The sequence below is a fragment of the Micrasema longulum genome, unplaced genomic scaffold (assembly GCF_059751315.1).
Source record: "Micrasema longulum isolate JH-2025_06_02 unplaced genomic scaffold, ASM5975131v1 h1tg000617l, whole genome shotgun sequence".
Lineage (NCBI taxonomy): Eukaryota > Metazoa > Arthropoda > Insecta > Trichoptera > Brachycentridae > Micrasema > Micrasema longulum.
Window position 1 is genome coordinate 173,893 of NW_028277813.1, and position 19,004 is coordinate 192,896.

A 19,004-nucleotide genomic window follows, 5' to 3' on the forward strand; every position below is an offset into this window, starting at 1 on the left:
TAACATACTGTGTAACATTCACCATTTTGCTTATGTTTGCACATCCATATTTCTTTAATTTGATCTGATGAATCTCTTCACAACAATAAAGATTTCAGCTCTTTAACTTCACTAAAATCAACTGATTGAAGAATTGGAGAAATATGACTGTTTGAACTTAAGCAAAATGGTGAATTTTACACAGTGTTTGAAGTGGCAACTTAAACCAGCTAATAACAGGTCATAAGTCCTAAATGCCTAGACTACCATATTCCCTTCTCTAAAATGTTCTCCGTTAGTAAAGGTATAATTAGGTGTTCAAATTTTATTTGTACATCTAAAAATAAATACAATTAAAAAAATATTGCAAGAAGTTTTAGGAATAAAATAACAGAACTTGACGGGTAGGTCCTAAATATATTTTTTATTTTAATCTTTAAACAAGATATTGGCAAAGTTGGTATCTACAGCCTACAGCATTGCTGCCAAAACACGGATAACGATACATTCCGCTGTCACATTGACATTTATTAGTCTAATGTGGATGTGAGGCTTTTCGTAGTGTACCTCCTAATAAAATACGGAATTGTAAAGCGGCAATCGTCGTATTATGGTTATATATGGAGTTTACATTGTTAGTAAATCTGGTGGCTTAATTTTTAATCACGATCACAATGTTCCAAAAATTGAGACTGAGAAAACTTTTGGATTTCCGTTAGATATAAAACTGCAATACGAAAATAAAAAGGTCGTTGTGGCATTTGGACAGAGGGATGGCATAAATGGTAAGTACTTTCTCACGATTTGCTTTGCTTTTTCAATATAATATGTGTGATCGATAGTGGCTATGTCTAACTACAGATTGATAAGTTGGGAAACGTTTCAGTGGGGCACGTTTTGCTGTCAGTTAACGGCTCCCCGGTGACAGGACGGCAGCTAGAGGACGGCCGTGATGTGCTGGACATCATAGAGAGGAAGGAGAGTTACCCGCTGAGCCTGAAGTTCGGGCGTCTCAAGATGACAACCAACGAAAAGATATTCCTGGCCAGTATGTTCTACCCACTGTTTGCCATCGCCAGCCAACTCAGTCCAGAACTCCGCAGCTCCGGAATAGAGACATTAGAAGCTGACACATTCAAGTTGTATTGTTTTCAAACTCTCACAGGTGATTCTATATTAGACCTATGTTAAATCAAAAGTTCTTTATTTTTTATACTTCTCATGCTGTGAACAGTAAAGGACCATTGACCCATTAATGTTGCGTTTTTTATGTTGTTATATTGCTCGTAATTTGTTCTTGTAATTGTCTCCTAATAAATACAAATTTAAAAAATGGAAATGCTGATATTTTGTGAATTTTTCCATGTGCAATAATAGCATTTTTAAGCTTAATTTTTTATGTAGATGTTGTCATTCTGTAAACAATTTTTTTATGTATGGTCTCAGACATCCGCTCTTTATTTTTATTTTTTCATATTTGTGCCAATGTGATCAAGAAGAATGAACTGTCAATGAAGTAAAGTGTTGTATTTCAGGGGTAAAGTTTATGGTAGTGACGGAGCCCACTCAGGCGGGTATGGATGTAATCCTCAGGAGAATATACGAGCTGTACTCGGACTACGCCCTGAAGAATCCCTTCTACTCCCTGGAGATGCCCATCCGCTGTGAACTGTTTGAAACTAATCTACAAAGTTTGCTCGATACTATAGACAAATCAGGAATTACAGCTCTCTAGTTAAGTATTTTGTAAACAAACCAGTATCTGTAATAATAAAATAAGATAAAAATTCACTACTTTTATTGTTTACACAACGATTCTCTTACATCTGGCTACGACCTACGGCTACACTTACGCTTGGCTACGCTTACGACTGGCTATGTGAATTTCATAAATATATGCGTTTACTTGTTTATTTGAAATATTGATTGATTTACTGTTTTGTCATTGAATAATCACAAAGTCTCTAAACTCGCACTTGCTGTAATTAGGGGGATGAGGGAATGTAAATTCTACATAATAGTATGTTTTTGTAGTATAAATGCTTTACTGGTTTTTTTATTTGCACCACCAATTACAGTGATGAATTACAGCACAGAACACCCAGGCATGAGAAAAATTACATTTTAAAGTTTTGTGTTCTCGCCGGGAATCGAACCTGAAACCTTCAGTGCATGAGTTTAGCGTCTTAACTCAATTTAAAGATGCACTATTTTACCTATCTAGGTGTCTCTGAATTCTGAGTGCATCTTATAATCGATGGCGTCTTCAATCGCAGTAAAATCGTTTAAACAGTTTTTTTCTTAATTACCGCTTAACATGTTGGCAAGAAGACTACATTACGATGTTGAAATATTGAATCGAAAAGAATTGAGTTTAATTAAATTAAAAAATAAAAAGAAAATGCCTGTCTGTTTATAATAAGGTTTTTTTTTTGGTCTCTTAAAATAAGTGTGTGTCTTATAATCGAGGAAATATGGTAATCGCCTATTCTTATTATGATTATGCCATTGTTATTTCTGAAAACATTAATAATTAGACGGCACAAGTGGGTGAACTTTTAGTTGTTACTTTGTTTTACTGATACATGATACATGCCTGTGTAACTGCTTTTCCGTAAAATGGAGGTTTTCGAGTTGTGCTCCTGTTATTCCGGGGTGTGAATTTATTCCATGCACCTATGCAAATTATATATTCAATACATAGATGTCTTCATTAATGCATTTCAACTTACCAGTCAAAATATATTATTCTGGTTTCCCTACAATAAAAATAAGCTGAAAAATATAATTAATCACACCATATATCATACGCATTGTGGTTTGACATTTATAAAGGAGTCAAACAGGGATGTGTGATGTCACCAAGGCTGTTCAACGTGTATATCGATAACTGCATGAAAGAACTAAAAGGCAATGGAATGGAGCAAAAATGGGTGATTTAACTGTCAATTGTCTTTTGTATGCTGATGATGCTGTGCTTCTTGCTAACAACAAAGAGTAACTGCAACTCTTGGTAACAAAGGTCTACGATGTGTGCAAGGGAAGCGATTTGTTGATGAATGTCGATAAATCGAATGTGTTGGTTTTTGAAAGAAATGAAAGTATGACTAAATGTGAAATCACTGTGAATGGAGTTATACTAAAATGTGTAGAGGAATTTGTGTATCTGGGAAGTATGTTTACTAGGGATGCAATGACTGAGAAAGATATTGAAAGGAGGGTGAGTGCCGGGAACAGAAAGAACGGTGCTCTTAAATCAACCTTGGAAAATAAATTTTTGTCACAAGGGGCAAAATTAGCAGTTCACAGTGGAGTCCTGGTCCCGACCTTGATGTATGGGAAGCATGGACTTGGAAAAACAGGAATGAAAGTAGGCTAAATGCTGTCGAAATGCGATCTCTCAGGCAAATGTGTGCTAAAACTATGTACAATAGATGCACAAATGTTGAGATCCGTACATTATGTAAGACTGAGATAAGCATTATCGACAAAATCAAGAAAGGAGCTCTGCGCTGGTTTGGACATTTGGAGTGAATGGAGAGCGAAAGAACGGCTAAGAATATTTACAATGCGAATGATGATGGATGCAGAAATAGAGGAAGACCGAAAAAGACATGGCATGACCAAATCCAACAATTACTTGGAGATTGACATGTCAAAAGTAGGAATAAATGGCGTGCGTGCATGAGAAGATGTATGAATGTAGAGGAAGGGAGATCTGTATGCAAAGATAGAGTAATGTGGCGTTCTATCCTCTCTGCCTACCCTTAAAGGGAAACGGCGTGATGGTTTATTGTTGTTGTTGTGTAAAACTAGGTAACTTCAAAATCATCATTTGTGAGTTACTCACTAAAAACTTTTATATTTTTTTATCCTTACCATTCAAATCATCACAATATGATTTTTGATTTTTGAATGGCGACTTACCTATATACCTATTCGTTGCATTCACGGAGGAAGATACAAATATGTGTTTTTAGTGGGTAACTCAAAAATGTTGATTTTCAAGTTACCATTGTAGTAAGTATGTAAGTAAAGGAGCGATGCAGGGAATTCCAATAACAAACAGTTGTTCAATAAGTGTTTATTTTATTATTAATCCTTGTTATTTCAAAACCATGTAGAATGAGATTATTGTATCTTTATATATAAATATACCAGTGGCGTGTCATCCATACATGCGATACATGCGGCGCATGCCTTTAATACTGGAAAACTATGTAGGTAGTAGGTACATAACTTGTAAATGCAATATAAGAATATGTTTATGTGTGCCCCATTTCAAGATTTAAAATAATAAAAATAAAAAACATCAAGTATTCTAATCATAGATTATTGACGTAATTATGAAACGCAATCGCCCCTAAAATCGACAACAGCCAACTGCGCATCACGGCGGGCCGCAGCCGACTGACCGCCTGATACGCATATAAAATATTCGATGTGCATACGCCCGAAATGCATGTATCTAGTGTTTTACACTGTTATATTAACCTACACTACCAACTGTGCATGCTGCTCGGATTTTACTTTTCTATGGAGGATAAGATTACCTACCAAGTAATAATAAATTCTTTTTGAAATATTTTTCCATTTTTGGGGGTAAGGACTTTTCTGTGGTATTCTGCATTTTTTTAATGATTATAATTAAAACTGTTAACTAAATTGAGTAAAATATTCAGAAAACAGGATTTTGTGAATATAATTTTCAAAACTTCATAATTTTGTAAGCAAATGAGAATTTAATCTGTAAAAAAACAATAATTACCTAATTAAAATGTATATATTTTCTTTAGTATAAAACGGCGTTTTTGGGATTTTTGTTGTTTTTTCACTAAAACAATTTTGACTTCCGGTTTTTATTATACCTAACCCAAAAAACGTAATTTAAAAATATTTTTGAGTTCAGTGTTTTTCTTTCACGTATAAAATAGCTTATCGCGATAACTTTTACATTTTCAACTCCAAAATTGCTGTCTGAGTTTTTATTTTTGTTTTTTATTTTTAGTTATTTGTTTATTTAACTCATAATCCCTAATATGGCCTCCCAGGGAAGCAATGAATGGGGACTTAACCGCGATGCTAATCGGGAAAATAATTAAAATTGCCTCATTGAATATTTACTGAAGAGAAGTTTTAGTGGTCTTCCATTTAATTAAAAGGAACGTTATTATTATTATTATTAACAGGATATTTAGGTTTACATACATTTTTTAATCGGCGTGCGTGGAAAGTACGCCAGAAAATAGTGGTATGGCGTTCTATCCTCTCTGCCCACCCCTCAGTATAAGACTTTGAACTTATCTAAGAAATTTGCAATTTTGTTTCACGGGTTTTATTTTTGTCAGTTAACATTTTTACAATCGAGATGGGATTCCACAAAAAAAGTGACCAGTAATAATTAAGGTTCCATAGACAAAAAATGGAAACTGCTGTTCTAAAGCATCGATATTATGCTTATCAAATAATCGAGTTGTGGTCCTGTGGCTAGTATCTCGGACTCACAGATCAAAAGTCCGTGATTCGAATCCCACTCTACCCCAACTTGATTCCCATTTTCTAATAGTGAGTTATTTACAACTCATTGAAAATGGCCCTCAAAATGAAATATTTGGGTAAATCATAAGAACGTAAATATTTCTTTATTTGAAAAAAAAAGTTAGTAATAATAATGTAAAAAAAACAGATTCAATCAATTTTTTTTTTTTACCTTTCCATGACCGCATGTCCTGTTTTAAAAGTCACCGCACGCCACTGATATTTACATATAAACATATACAGTAAAACCCCCTTTTTACATTTTTCAAGGGAGTAAGAAAAAAGTGTAAAACTTAGGAAAACACTAAAGTGAGGAAATGAATAATGTATGGAAAAAATACGAATTACATAAGAATAAAATTGATTTGCTATGCTATAGTGTAAATATACTTCCAGAAAAATTTTGAAAACGGTGATAAGTGGAAATTGTCAATATTTTTTTTGGACTTATTTTTAATGATTTCACCAAAAATATTTTTTTCGAACATTAGTATGTAATCTGTTTTTTTTTATTTGATTTAAAAACAGCGTGTTAAAATTATTTTATGTGAAATAAAAAAAAAAAAAATGAATTTGCATAAATAATGAACAATAATTTTTCCCCTAAATGTTGGGAAATTTTATTAATACAGTATTACTTTTTTTCTATGGCATCACTAATAAAAACTGTCATATAGATTGCGGCAATTTTTGTTTCAGTTTTATGACTTTTTTTTAAACCAACTTTTTTATAACTTTAAATATTTCTATTGTTATTTTTTAAACATCGAAATTAAATGATAGATTTTAAACGTTTATCAATTGCGTATCACGATTATTTGTACAAGCCTAAATGACGTTTTTGTTCAAATGAAAACTAAGACTTACTCTAAAGGAAGACCCTTAAACAAAAATGTAAATTACACTGCACCTGCTTTGAATTTAGGCTAAGACAATAATTTATCCTTTATTAGTTGTTTACCTTTTTTTATTCTTCATTCGCGTGGCACACGCGGTGGCGCGCGGACACATCATTTTTTGACAAATCAAATGAATTCCAAACAATTTTAACCGTAAAACCGGGGTGATGAATAATGTGAAAAACGTTAGTTGGGGGAATATTTGTATGAAGAAAAATGGGTCCTGAACATTTCAGTGTAAAAAACGGGAAAACGTAAAAATGAGGAACGTAAAAACGAGGTTTTACTATGTATACATTAATGTGTAAATTGCTCTTTTGCAAACACTAATAAATTATTAGTCAAGTCTTTATTTGACAAGTTACTTCACTTACTGATTTTTAAGGTACAATAATGATAACATAGTATATTTTTCAAAGTGCTATAATGTATTTATCACAGAGTAATAATGCGCGACCCTCTTATAGAGATACCATTTCGCTCTATTGCATAGAATAAAAGCGTAACAAATTTTTGCTTTTACAATAGACATGTAACTGGGACTTACGCCACTGCTTGCAATTCTCGATTTGAGTACCTATAGCCCATTGTTTTTTTTGCAAACTCACGACAGGTTGCACATGAGTTATATTGTTTATCAAAGTCCAGCACGTTTTTATTTTGTCTCAATATTATTTCGCAGTACTCTGCCATACTGGAACCAGTTACTCAGGCTCTTCAAGCTGTTCAAGTTGATCTTCCAGAAGTCCAACTGCAAGTTCAAAACCTGCTCAGTGTAGTAAAACTTCACCGAGGTGATTCCGATAACTATTACAGGGATATTTTTGAGAAAACAGTACAACTTGCACAGAAAGTGGATATTGAACTGATTATCCCAAGACAATGTGGAATACAAAAGCATCGAAGTAATCCGGGAACGATAAGTGTTGAAGAGTACTTCAGACAAACAGTTTACATTCCATACTTAGATTCTCTAATTAACTTAATGGAGAGACGACATTGTGAAGCCAACAGTGTACAATTTAACTTATCGTTGCTACATCTTTCGAAATTGTGCAAACTGAATCGTCAACAGTTTAAGGATATAATGTCTACTATTAATCAGGTATACCGAATTGATAATTTTGAAACTAAACCCTTGAGTTGGTTTGATTTTTGGAAAACCCGAGAATACAAAAGTAGCCAAGATATCGACTTGTTACCTTTTACAAAGTGTTATCTGAGTGTCAGGTATGCCTTACTAGTTTTGCTAACATTACCAGCAACAACATGTACGGTGGAGCGATCGTTCAACACATTACGTAGTGTAAAACCATGGCTTAGATCTACAATGTCAGATGAACGTCTGTCTGGATTGTGCATGTTAAGCGTACACAGAGACAAAGTGAACTGCAACAAAAAACACTTTATGGACAAAATTGTAGATATGTTTGGTAACGATAACAGATGACTCCAGTTCTTGTTTAAAGAATAAGTTTTATTTTCAATTTATGTTGTAATATTTTTTGTTATATACGAGGGCGGATTGAAAATGAAGCTACCTAAGTAGGAAAAATACTTTTTTTTTAAAAAACCATTTATTTCTCAACATAGTCTCCTTTTACTTTGACACACTTAGTAAGACGATATTCCAACTTTTTTATACCATCTGAATAATATGATTTCGGGAACCTTTCAAAATACGCGTTAGTTTCGGTTATCACTTCTTCGTTTGAGCTGAATCATTTTCCTGTGAGTGATTTCAAGTTTGGAAACAGGAAAAAGTCACTAAGAGCTAAATCTGGACTATAAGGTGGATGATCAACCAACTCAAAGTGTATTTCACGTAATTTTAGCATCGTATCTAATGCTGTGTGAACCGGTGCGTTGTCTTGAAGAAAGAGCACTTTTTTTCTTCTTTCAATGTGGTTGTTTTTCCTTGATTGCATCATTCAATTGATCCAATAATGCACGATAATACTTTCCTGTGATTGTGGATCCTTTTTCAAGATAATCGATGAGCAATATTCCGAGTGCATCCCAAAATACTGTGGCCATAACCTTGCCAGCCGATTTCACTGCCTTTGCCTTCTTCGGAGCACTTCCACCAGCTTCCACCCATTGTTTCGATTGATTTTTGGTTTCTGGTGTATAGTGGTGCACCCACGTTTCATCAAAAATTATTAATCGACGCCAAAAATCAACAGGATTACGCTTTATCATGTCCAAACACTGCTGTGAAGTGGTCTCTCGAACTCGTTTTTGTTCGACACTGAGCAAACGCGGCACCCATCTTGCCGAGAGCTTTTTCATACGCAAATGTTCATGCAAAATGTTGAACACACGTTTATATGAGATGTTTACCATTTCAACAATCTCACGCAACTTCACTCGGCGATCATTCATAACTATATTGAGGATTTTCTTGATATTTTCTCTTAACCACCTCTTTTGGCCTTTCTGTTGATGGTATTGTTGCAGTTTTTGTTCCTTTTTAAATAATAGTGTTTAATCACTGCACGAAATTTGCTTTTTTCAATTATTCAAGAAACACAAAAGTTGTTTACTTCAAACGACTACAACAAATAAACTAATCGATGAATTTGGGTGACATTTTAACAGCTGCCGTTTGACAGATTGCAATTTGGAAAAAATAAATATTTTTTGTGTTTGAGCTGCCATTTAGCGCTAGGTAGTTTCATTATCAATCCGCTCTCGTAAATATATTGTGTTAGTAAAAAAATGTTGCTACATTATACACTTCATTACTATAGTGTCCTGTCCGTTCGTTCACCATACAAATTTGCTACAATAATTCAAACTACATTAAAACATTACTAAAAATATTTTGCCCCCCCCTTGAAAATTTTCTACGGGCGTCAATGGTCAGGAGGGATATTTTCTGCGGGCCAATCGGGAACTTCTCAGCATTTGCTCTTGTGAAGAGGAAACCACTTGAAACTCTTCAGAGGAAGCCGATCTGTTGACAGTCATCGACAGGCCTTCCGCTCCACTAGAAGAGTGTTCGGCATTTTATGCCCTACTTTGGTTGATTTTACCAATATCCTGCACTACTTGACTATGTAAGATACTACCTCTCGTGTGAGTTCTTTATGAAGTATCACCGATCCGTTGTCACAAAGGTCTTCTCAGTGCCAAACCGAGGCAAGTTTTAGGATGGAGCGAAATCCAGTTATGACGCTCCCCTTGCTTGCCCCTGATATATACCAGTTGTCTGTGTAAGCATGGAACTTGGAAGATCTCGACGACACCTTGAGTTTGCCTAAAACACCACTGCAATTCCCACAAAACCTACCTATTGGAACAGTTGATGTAGAATGACAAACAAAATATGTAGTAATTAAGGTATATTTATTTATCACGAAAATTACTTAAAAAAGAGACATAAAATGACTGACGATGTAACAGAGGCGGGGAGCGGTGCCCCGTCCGCGTATCAACAGATAAGGTCATTTAAATACTAGCCACACGCTCGCAATCAAAATATGTAATCTTTACCACTGAGGCGCCCCCCGGGACTCGGAGCTCACTCCTGGAGGATTCCGCGATTCCGCAGCTTTTCCTTATCCAACCGACGCGCGACGTCGACGGCGACGTACACGTTCCGATGTCAGCATCGTAGCTACTGGATATCTATCTCAATGTGCATTTCAATTATTGGGGTAACCGAATTTCGGTCCGTTCTTGCTCGTTATTTGTTTCCACTGTTCGGTGGTTTCTTCAACACGTTGAACGCACCGTGTGACACTTCTACCTGTTCCCAAAAGTGAACAGTGCATTGAAGAGAACACATTTTCAGTCTGTTGAACACGCTGAACATTTAAAAGCAGAAACGGCAGAGTTGTTGAAGAGGCTGACAACTGATGAGCTACAGCATTGGTTTGACAATGGAAGACACTTGTGTAGCGGTGCACATTATCTACGCTGAAGGAGATTAAAGTTGAAAACATAAGCTTTTTGGCAATATATCACACTAGTCTCGTTATTTATTTGCCACACTGCGTACTTTAAAAAAAATCATATCCAATCATCAAATAGAAACGTTTCGATTGAACAATGAAATTATCGGTTGTATATGTCGGTGTACAATTACGTTATTAATTCGATAAAATTATTAGACAGACGTCGCGTCGTGGCGCACTCGGTTAGACAGTAATTATGAAACTGCCGTCGCGGGCTCGATTCCCGCCAGTTGCGAGAATAAATCCAAGAAATATATTTTTATCAATAATTGGTCAGAGTGTTGTATATTTTTCATAACTTTCTTCCATATCCCATTTTCCCACCTGCTGACAAGCCTCTTGAATAGGGGCTTAACGTATTTATTAGGTATTCCTTTAAAAATAATATCCAATACATTAAAGAAAATAAAGGACTACCTACACTTTAAGGTTAGGATACATTCGCAAAATACGTAGCTTCGATTACATCGGTGTTTGCGGTTAGATTTTCATTAAATGCGTTATTAACGGCTCGGCCTTTATACTTTCCCGATATTGTGTTTCCTTTATCCGCTGTTCTGGGAATATGGATGGAGAGGAGGCCGGAAGGAGGCAGTCGGCCTCACGTGGACCGCTTCAAGGAATCGCCAATCCAATTATAATACATATTCTGCCATTAATCTTCATAGAATTCCTCGAATCGTCCTGTCGGTAATGGATAAATTATACGTTGTATTTGGGAAAGTATTTAACCGATCCACTGACCAGTGACCAGTGACCAGTGACCAGGAATCCCGAGTCCCAACTTCCCCGTCCCACGGTAGAAGCGGATAGGCAGGTACTAGGTACCTAATACTTATAACAGATTATCGTAAGATGGTTTATAAAGTCGATAAATTGGCAATGACATAGTCAGAATTTATTGTAAGCGGAAAAATATAAAAGCGTAGGTACTGTCAGGAAATAATAATACATTTTCATGTATGAAATAGAGTTTTTCAACTCTTTATTTATTTTAGAAGTCTTTTCTCTAGAAAATGAATTATCCAAAGAAAATTCACACATTGAAAACCATATTCACACTGGCTTCTTCTTGTTCTGTGAGAAATTTTATTAAATAAGTAAAAACTAAAATTTTAAACGTGAAAATAATCATATTGACGGATCGACAGATGAACTGAATCAATTAAAATTATACGTATTATGTATTTATCTCAAGTAATAGTAACCCCCTTTTCTCTATCTGCCGATCTAACTTTCTGAGAGGGAGAGACAAGAATCGCCCCGTATTCTTTTCTAACTGCAATCACCATTGAAGCCACGTGGAAATCGTGTTATTAAACTATCATTTGAAGTTCAATAAATACTTGCTTCTACAGACCGAACAAATAAAAAAATAACTTGGAATCAGCCCTTACCTTCGACATTTAAAGTACCAGGTAGGTATAAGAGATTTACCAATGTTAATCAATATAATTTTTAATTACAAAACGCTGATGTATCAATGTGATTAATAAAATATTCTTGAATAACATATCACAACTTCGTAGAACATTCTTATAAGTCTAAAATTAACAACAAATCAGTTCTTGAGAATTCGATATTTTCACAGGATTGAAAAAAAGTCATTCTGTAGGAATATCAATATCACCTTTTCAATCACTGGAGTTCCTGGGGTGCTATTGTGGATCTTATAGCGGGGGTAGAGAATAAAGAAATTTTGGGGTTTTTATTTTTGCATGCTAATACACTTTGCTTCATATATGCCCATACTGATGATTAAATGTCAAATGATGCATAAAATAGTTTGAAAAACGGAAAAAAACGAATACGGTTCGGTCAAGTCAACCTAATTAATTGTTTTGGGTAATGCATAAGGTCGCAATAATGAATGAAAAATGAAAATTTCACGTGTTCATATTTATTTGACGTTTAATCATCAGTGTGGCCATATATGAAGCACAGAGTGTTTATGTGTTTACATGCAAAAAATAAAAATTCCTAATTTATCCTTGTCTCTAGGTGGTAGAAAAGTTTCAGAATACCACCCCTGGACTGGAACCTGAAGCGTAATACTGATCACCTTACCTTCATGCAACAGATGATCGATATACGCTGCATTTTGTGTATCGATACAGTGTCCTATGCACAATCAGGTGCGGGCAAGAGTTTGATGATGATGATATAAATATCAACCCAGGTGGTGGACGCTGAAATGCGATCTTCAAAAAAGAAAAAAAAAGGTACCGGTACCGGAACCGCCCTAGGAAATTTAACTAATTATAATACAAACAAACATGGATGCTAACATTCCAATCACAGGAGTAGTAATCTTGGATTTTATAAAAGCCTTCGATACGGTACATGATGAAAAAAATTTAATGACACTGGAGTAAAATTTTAAGAATATAAACTACTGATCGAAAAATCTAAATCTAATCTTTCTACTACCCAACAAATCGAAAGCAATATAATCACCTAAATGAAAAAAAAAGTCAAATACAAACAGTAAATTTTAGAGTTCCACAAGGATCTATTTTGGGCCCACTATTATTATATTAATGAATTATCACTGTACAATTTTAAAGATTGAACTTTTCTGACATAACAACAAACAATGCTAAAAACGAAGATCTAACTATGTTGACTTAATGGACAAACACAAACTTACTTGCACTTGATGAAAAAAAAAGTAATATTATCCATTTTCAATCTAGAAAAAAATGTTATAAAATAGATGCTTACATAAATAATGAACGACTAACTGAAATTGAAAATTGTTAAATACTTAGGACTAACAATAGACAGACAATTGACATGGACAATTCATATCAACAATTTAATTAGCAAAGTGGCGACATTACCGAGTCTTTTTTTTTGAAATCATTTTTTTTTCCGTTTTTTTATTTTTTTTTGATCCGTTTTTAAAAAAAAATAAAAAAGGAAAAATCTAATGTATGAAGCCGATGTAAAATTAATTTAACAAAAAATATCAAGATACGCTGCGGTTTGTATACCAATGCAGCGCCTTATACACCATCAAGTGCAGACAGGGAATGATGTAGAATATGAATTTAAAAAAATAAAAATGACAAATTTATGTAATCCGTATGGGTGCAAGAAAAAAGAAAAACGCAATGTTCACAATTTGAAAGAAAAGTGCGAAATTTTAGCATTATTTATTTGTTTACTAATTTTGAGATATTTATTTATTAAATTTTAATATTTGCAAATCACGCTATTTTTACGTTTTAATTTTTAAATATTTTTTTTGGCATAAAAAAACAATATGTAAAATAAAAAATGGAACACTGTGTTTGGCAAGTTCACATAATAATGTAAAAAAAACAAAAATGCGAAACAAAACAATAAAATAAATAAGAAATATATTTTTTAAATACAATATAAAATTGAGAAAATGTAACACTAATAAATAAATGAAAACACAAAATTAATAAATTAATATACACAGGCACGTACAAACATATATTTTTATTTTCAAAATACGGTTAGTGTTAATTATGTCAGGAAGCTTTTCTTTAATTTATCCTTAAATTTTCCGTAATTTATTTCTTGCTGTAGATTTTGTGGTAAATTATTGAAAACGTAAAACTTAACATTTAAAAGATACTTGATCTAAAATATATGGAACTAGAAATAGCCGTTAACAATACTATATACTGTATTTATTAAAGTTATTTATTGTTACGGCCCCTCACTGGCGCTGTGCAGAGGGGCAGAGTGGCGGAGTGGCGGAGTGGCTCGCGGGCAGTGTTCGCAAGTAGTTGGGCTATGAGGAAAATGTTTCACTAAATGCGGCTACTCCCCCCCCCCCTCCCTCCCCCCCTGCCGCTTCACATCACTTCCCGGTACAGCGGAACCAGATCTGGCCACCACAGGTAGGTACCCACTGTTACACACTGGGTAGGCACTGCTCGGGTACAGGGTACTAACTACACATATGTAGTAGGGAGTAGGGAGTGAAGATATCGAGATACTAATCACTACTTATTAATTGTTTAGAAAAAATACATATACCACAAATAAAAAAAATCATCGAGCCATATTATTATCATAAAATGTATATTCATTTTGTTACTTAGTTTTGTTTGTAAATAAAAAAGTAAAAACTGGCATACCTTGAATACCTTGTAAGAATACGAAATAAGACACATTATTAACAAAATTTATTGTTTATTTTTTTAATATAAAGAAAACAACAGCCATTATATAAAAAAATACAATATTACAAATAAATAAAAAGTTTAGTCCAATTATAGTTTTCTATATATATATATTTATTATTTTTTATTTAAGAAGGTAATAATGCACAGAAAATAATGAAACCGCTTTACCGGCTTGTCAGCAGGTTTCTTATATTTCCTATACAAAGAAAAAAGTTTCAAAAATTTTATAAATGTAAAAAGTTATATAAACATTATTAAGAACTATGTATTTTGTTTTTACTTCGCATTTTACTGAGTTTTAAAATAATTATATCTATATATATATAAATATGTATGTTAAAAAAAAAGTTTTTTACTATGTTTTCACTACATTTATTACTTTATTACTATGTTTTGATTTATTTTTTACTACTTTTTTACGATGTTTTTGCCTACATTTTTTACCATGTTTTTACTCCTTTTTTACTTTGTTTTTCACTTTGTCCACTACCCTTATATCTGTTTCTATGTATTGATTACTGTTTTTTTAAATATATTTTGACTGTCTTAGAACGGGGTAAATAACCCTAGTTAGATAGTCAAAGCAACTTTGTATAAATTATAATTTTGTGTATGTAATATAATATGATAAAAAAATAAAAAAAAACTCAAAGCAAACGTATTTTTTACACAAAAATTATTTTCAAAATTTTTGATAGTTGACTGTTAACATAAAATAATAATCAATATAAAGCCTTGTTGTATTTTTGAATGAATGATTTTTTTCTTAAAAGTTTTGACAACTTTTTCTTTTAAGATCTGCTTCGGAAGCTTATCGAAAATTTCAGTAATTGTATAATGAAGTGTTTTTTGGCCATAATTGTTTACAAACCTCGGTACTGACAAGCCTTCACGTTGTGCTAGCCTTGTACCTTTTCTGGTAGTTACTATCAAATCGATATCTAGTAACGAATTTGAGCCATAGAATAGCATTTACGGACAAGCACCCTTGCTTTTTAAAAAGTTATAATATAACTAATTACAACGCCAAAAAATAAGAAAAAAGCTTACCTCTAAAAATATTCGTATAATTCCACGTGTATTTTTTTGAAATAAAATATGATACGTGAAAAGAAACTGTCTTTTGTTTACTCGGTCTTAAAAAATCTTTTCGCCAGCGGATCCATACGGAGTCACCCTTCCCAGATCAGATCAGACTTCCCTTCTTTCTCCTTTCAAACAAGACAAAATAAATATAATATGAAAGTTTATAATAATTATTTACAATTAAGGGTTTTAGCATTTTCTTTATTATTATATAGAGTGAGGAAATATAAACCGCTTTCAGAAAAAAATAACATGACGAATCCAACCTACATCAATTAAGGTTTCAGGTCTTTAACTCTTGTGTGGCTGTGATGTCACACTAGTCGACATAGGACACAAGACTTGATATATCTCTCTTATTTTTTAAAATGATGAATTCGTATTTTTTGTAATCTTCAAATGGACATTTTCACACCGGATTTGGAAAGTAAAATTTGTACAACTATGCTGGATGTTAATACAAAAAAATATTTATCCTCGCTACGCGAAAAAAGAGTGTCCGCTAATTCAGCAACACATATGTTTAAGAAAGAGCACGAAGATAGAACTCATCACAAGGAAGACAGAAACGCTGTTCTATGGCAGGTGTTAGTGTGAAAGAGGCAAAAACAAAAGTAAGTAAAGTGTAAAATAGATTCAGATTTCAGCCGGTTGATAACAGTGATGGGAAACGCACGCGCGTAATCTGAGCGGCGTATTTATGATTATTAATTTAATTTACTATAACAGGGCTTTTTTGCACAAATAATGGAAAAGGGATTATTAAACAGTATGTCTCCATGTTTTTTTTTTTTTCAATTTTTGAACTTTAAATTATTCCGTCTTTTACTAGTGGTAACACGATGTTACATCACCGCGCGCAAAGGGATTATTTATCACAGTCTTTTAAGAGTTAACCACACAAAAGACAACAGATGATCACAGGTAGGTAAAATTGTCAATGTTACACAGTGTGCAAAGTGGCCACTTAAACCAGCCAATGACAAGTCATAACCCTAGTAAATGCCTAGACTTCCATATTTCCTTCTCAAAAATCTTTTCCTTCTGTGTTGCGATAAATTTAGATCTAATAAGTCCCTAGGAGTGAAATCTAGCTTGTCTACAAACATTTGGAAATACTCAGAGCGTTGTGGTTTTTTTTTTTACGAAAAAACAGTTTTGCACAACTGGTAAAGAAAAAGTGACAAATATTACTTATAACTTATTTTCATCATCATCATTCTCTTTCCGCACCTAATGGTCCACAGGGCACTGCATTTTACACCAACCGAAGTGTGAAGATAAAATGATCATTAAAAATGTTATTTAAAAAATACTGAGACCACTAGCACGTTAGACAAACGCGCTGTCCAATGGACCGCAAGGCGGACTTAATATTGACTAATTACTAATAATATGATACATAGTTATGAGTGACTATGATTAGGCAAAAATTCAGTAAATATGTTTTTAATATTGTTTTTTTTTTTCATTACTGATTTTTTTTTGGTTTTTTTTTGGTCAGTCTGTAAGAAATTGCCAGTGGCAACAAGTCCGACATTTAAATGTGTATACCTTTGTTTTATTCAAGAATATATATATATATATATTTTGTTTATCACATTGTATATATTATGGTTAATAAAGATTATTATTATTATTATTATTATTAAAGGTTGATTGCCGAGGGAAAAATACTGACAGTACATAACTTAATCTACATATAAATCTACAAATCTACATATAGGTAAACAATAATTAGCTTACTCAACAAAATAAAAATAACCGCGGAACATTATTATTCAGTTCGGAGATGGATTGCTTAGCGCGAAACTGCATTGCGGTCTTCTAACGCAGCACATTTCCCGGAAACGGCCGCGGGCTTTCCCGCGACGTGAGGCCAACGCGTCCCTCCCGCCGCCGCCGCCGCACTGGCCCGCGTCACCCGCGTAGACTCACACGACTCTGCGTGATCCTCGCACGCAAGTATCTACCGGCGGATCTGCCGAGCTGTCAGACATCAGCGACTCGAAACCGCCTTTCGGATAGATAATTTCCCGGCAGGATACATTGGAACAGTTCCACATGCCGGGGGTCACTGTGGCGAGAGTCAGTCGGATGGCGAACCGGCGAGACGCGCGCTCTCCGCAGACTCTGGACCGGCACGGCGCGCCGTACATCGTATGCCTCGTGTGTGACGGGCTACTCGCGTCGTGAGAACGCTCGTCGATCGAAAATGAATCTGCAGATGACTCGTCAAAACTAGAACAGTCGTATACGACGAACTCGCGGACGTGTTCCGTATCCCTCGACGATGAATCATATTTCCTCAATATAGCGGAGGAAGTAACGCGCCAGAACGTACTCCTCTCCGGACGGTGATTAACTGTCTCTCTCGGTGTATCGCCAGTCACCGGTCCCCGGTTGCCTTCGCGAGAGGGATGAATCAGCCGCCGCTGCGGCCGCAACCGACGGCGGCCGGTCGGCGGACAGTCGCGATCCGGAGTTCGAGCGGTCGTGTCATCTCTAGCGCGAGTGAAGGGTTCGGGACAGTCGGCTTCCGGTAGCACCGCGGCAGTCATGGCAGCATGGAAGGTCGCGCCAGTCCCTGGGAGGGCGAGGAGGACGAGCTGATGCTGCTGCAGGGCGTGTGGGGGGCGAGCGGCGCCCCCGCGCTGCTGCCCGCGCTCACGGGCCAGGACATCTTCGGGGACCCGGGCTGCGGGGACCTGACCGACATCGGCTACTGTAACGCGGACCTGACCGGTGACAGTGCGGGGGAGGCGTGCTCCAGTGCCGCGGGAGCGCGCCCCCCGGAGCCCCGCGAGCCGGCGAGCTCCCCGGCCGGCGCGGGCTCGGCCGGCCGCAGCGGGGAGGCGGGGCCGTCGTCCCCGGCCGATCGGAGTGGGACTAGTTCCGAAGAAGACGAGGACGAGGAACCGGAGGACGAGAAGGTGATGGTGCCTACAGGTAACCGCAATGTGCAAAATGTTTCATTTGAGGATTGTTTTCCGATTTAATGTGTGCTTTGAACTCATAAATTACTGCGAAGAAGCAGTAATTTATGAGTGAATATGAAACTATTTTAAATAACGTAGGTACTATCACAAAACCCTATCAATTATTATGATGTATTAACTTAATGTTGTTTTGAACATACTTTTTATATCTTTAATTAAAATACTGTTTATATACCAATCCATAAGGGTTTATTTAATAACCTGTCGATTGGTCAAAATTCAAAATAATTAAAAAGTAATCATTATTTAAAATCAGTAAATAAAATTGAAAATACAATTATTACTCGATTTTATTCGAGTAATACGAGTACTGATCCTAAAATTGAATATTTTTTTATAATTTTACTTTTAAAAGAAAGTTTACGTAAATAATAC

General features: G+C 35.1%; 2 protein-coding genes across 2 annotated transcripts in view; both read left to right on the forward strand.

Annotated features, from left to right (window-relative positions):
• The first annotated feature begins 476 nt into the window (after positions 1-476).
• On the forward strand, positions 477-1,770 carry Trs23 (trafficking protein particle complex subunit 4-like protein Trs23). Its single transcript, XM_088228945.1, has 3 exons — positions 477-764; positions 866-1,144; positions 1,515-1,770. The coding sequence occupies exons 1-3, from the start codon at positions 590-592 to the stop codon at positions 1,712-1,714; spliced, it is 654 nt and encodes a 217-aa protein (XP_088085071.1). The 5' UTR covers positions 477-589; the 3' UTR covers positions 1,715-1,770.
• A 16,298-nt stretch (positions 1,771-18,068) lies between these two features.
• The window catches only part of LOC148280087 (DNA-binding protein D-ETS-6-like), a 73,005-nt gene continuing 72,069 nt past the window's right edge, over positions 18,069-19,004 (forward strand). Inside the window, exon 1 of the mRNA XM_088228961.1 lies at positions 18,069-18,579. Within this exon, the coding sequence (XP_088085087.1) occupies positions 18,198-18,579 (382 nt within the window). The 5' untranslated portion in view covers positions 18,069-18,197. The remainder of the gene's footprint in view (positions 18,580-19,004) is intronic.

Coding starts and splice junctions, on each gene's coding strand:
- Trs23 (XM_088228945.1), top strand. CDS start 590: ATGGTTATATATGGAGTTTACATTGTTAGTAAATCTGGTGGCTTAATT. Junction 765..865: donor ACAGAGGGATGGCATAAATG/GTAAGTACTTTC, acceptor GAAACGTTTCAG/TGGGGCACGTTTTGCTGTCA. Junction 1,145..1,514: donor TTGTTTTCAAACTCTCACAG/GTGATTCTATAT, acceptor GTTGTATTTCAG/GGGTAAAGTTTATGGTAGTG.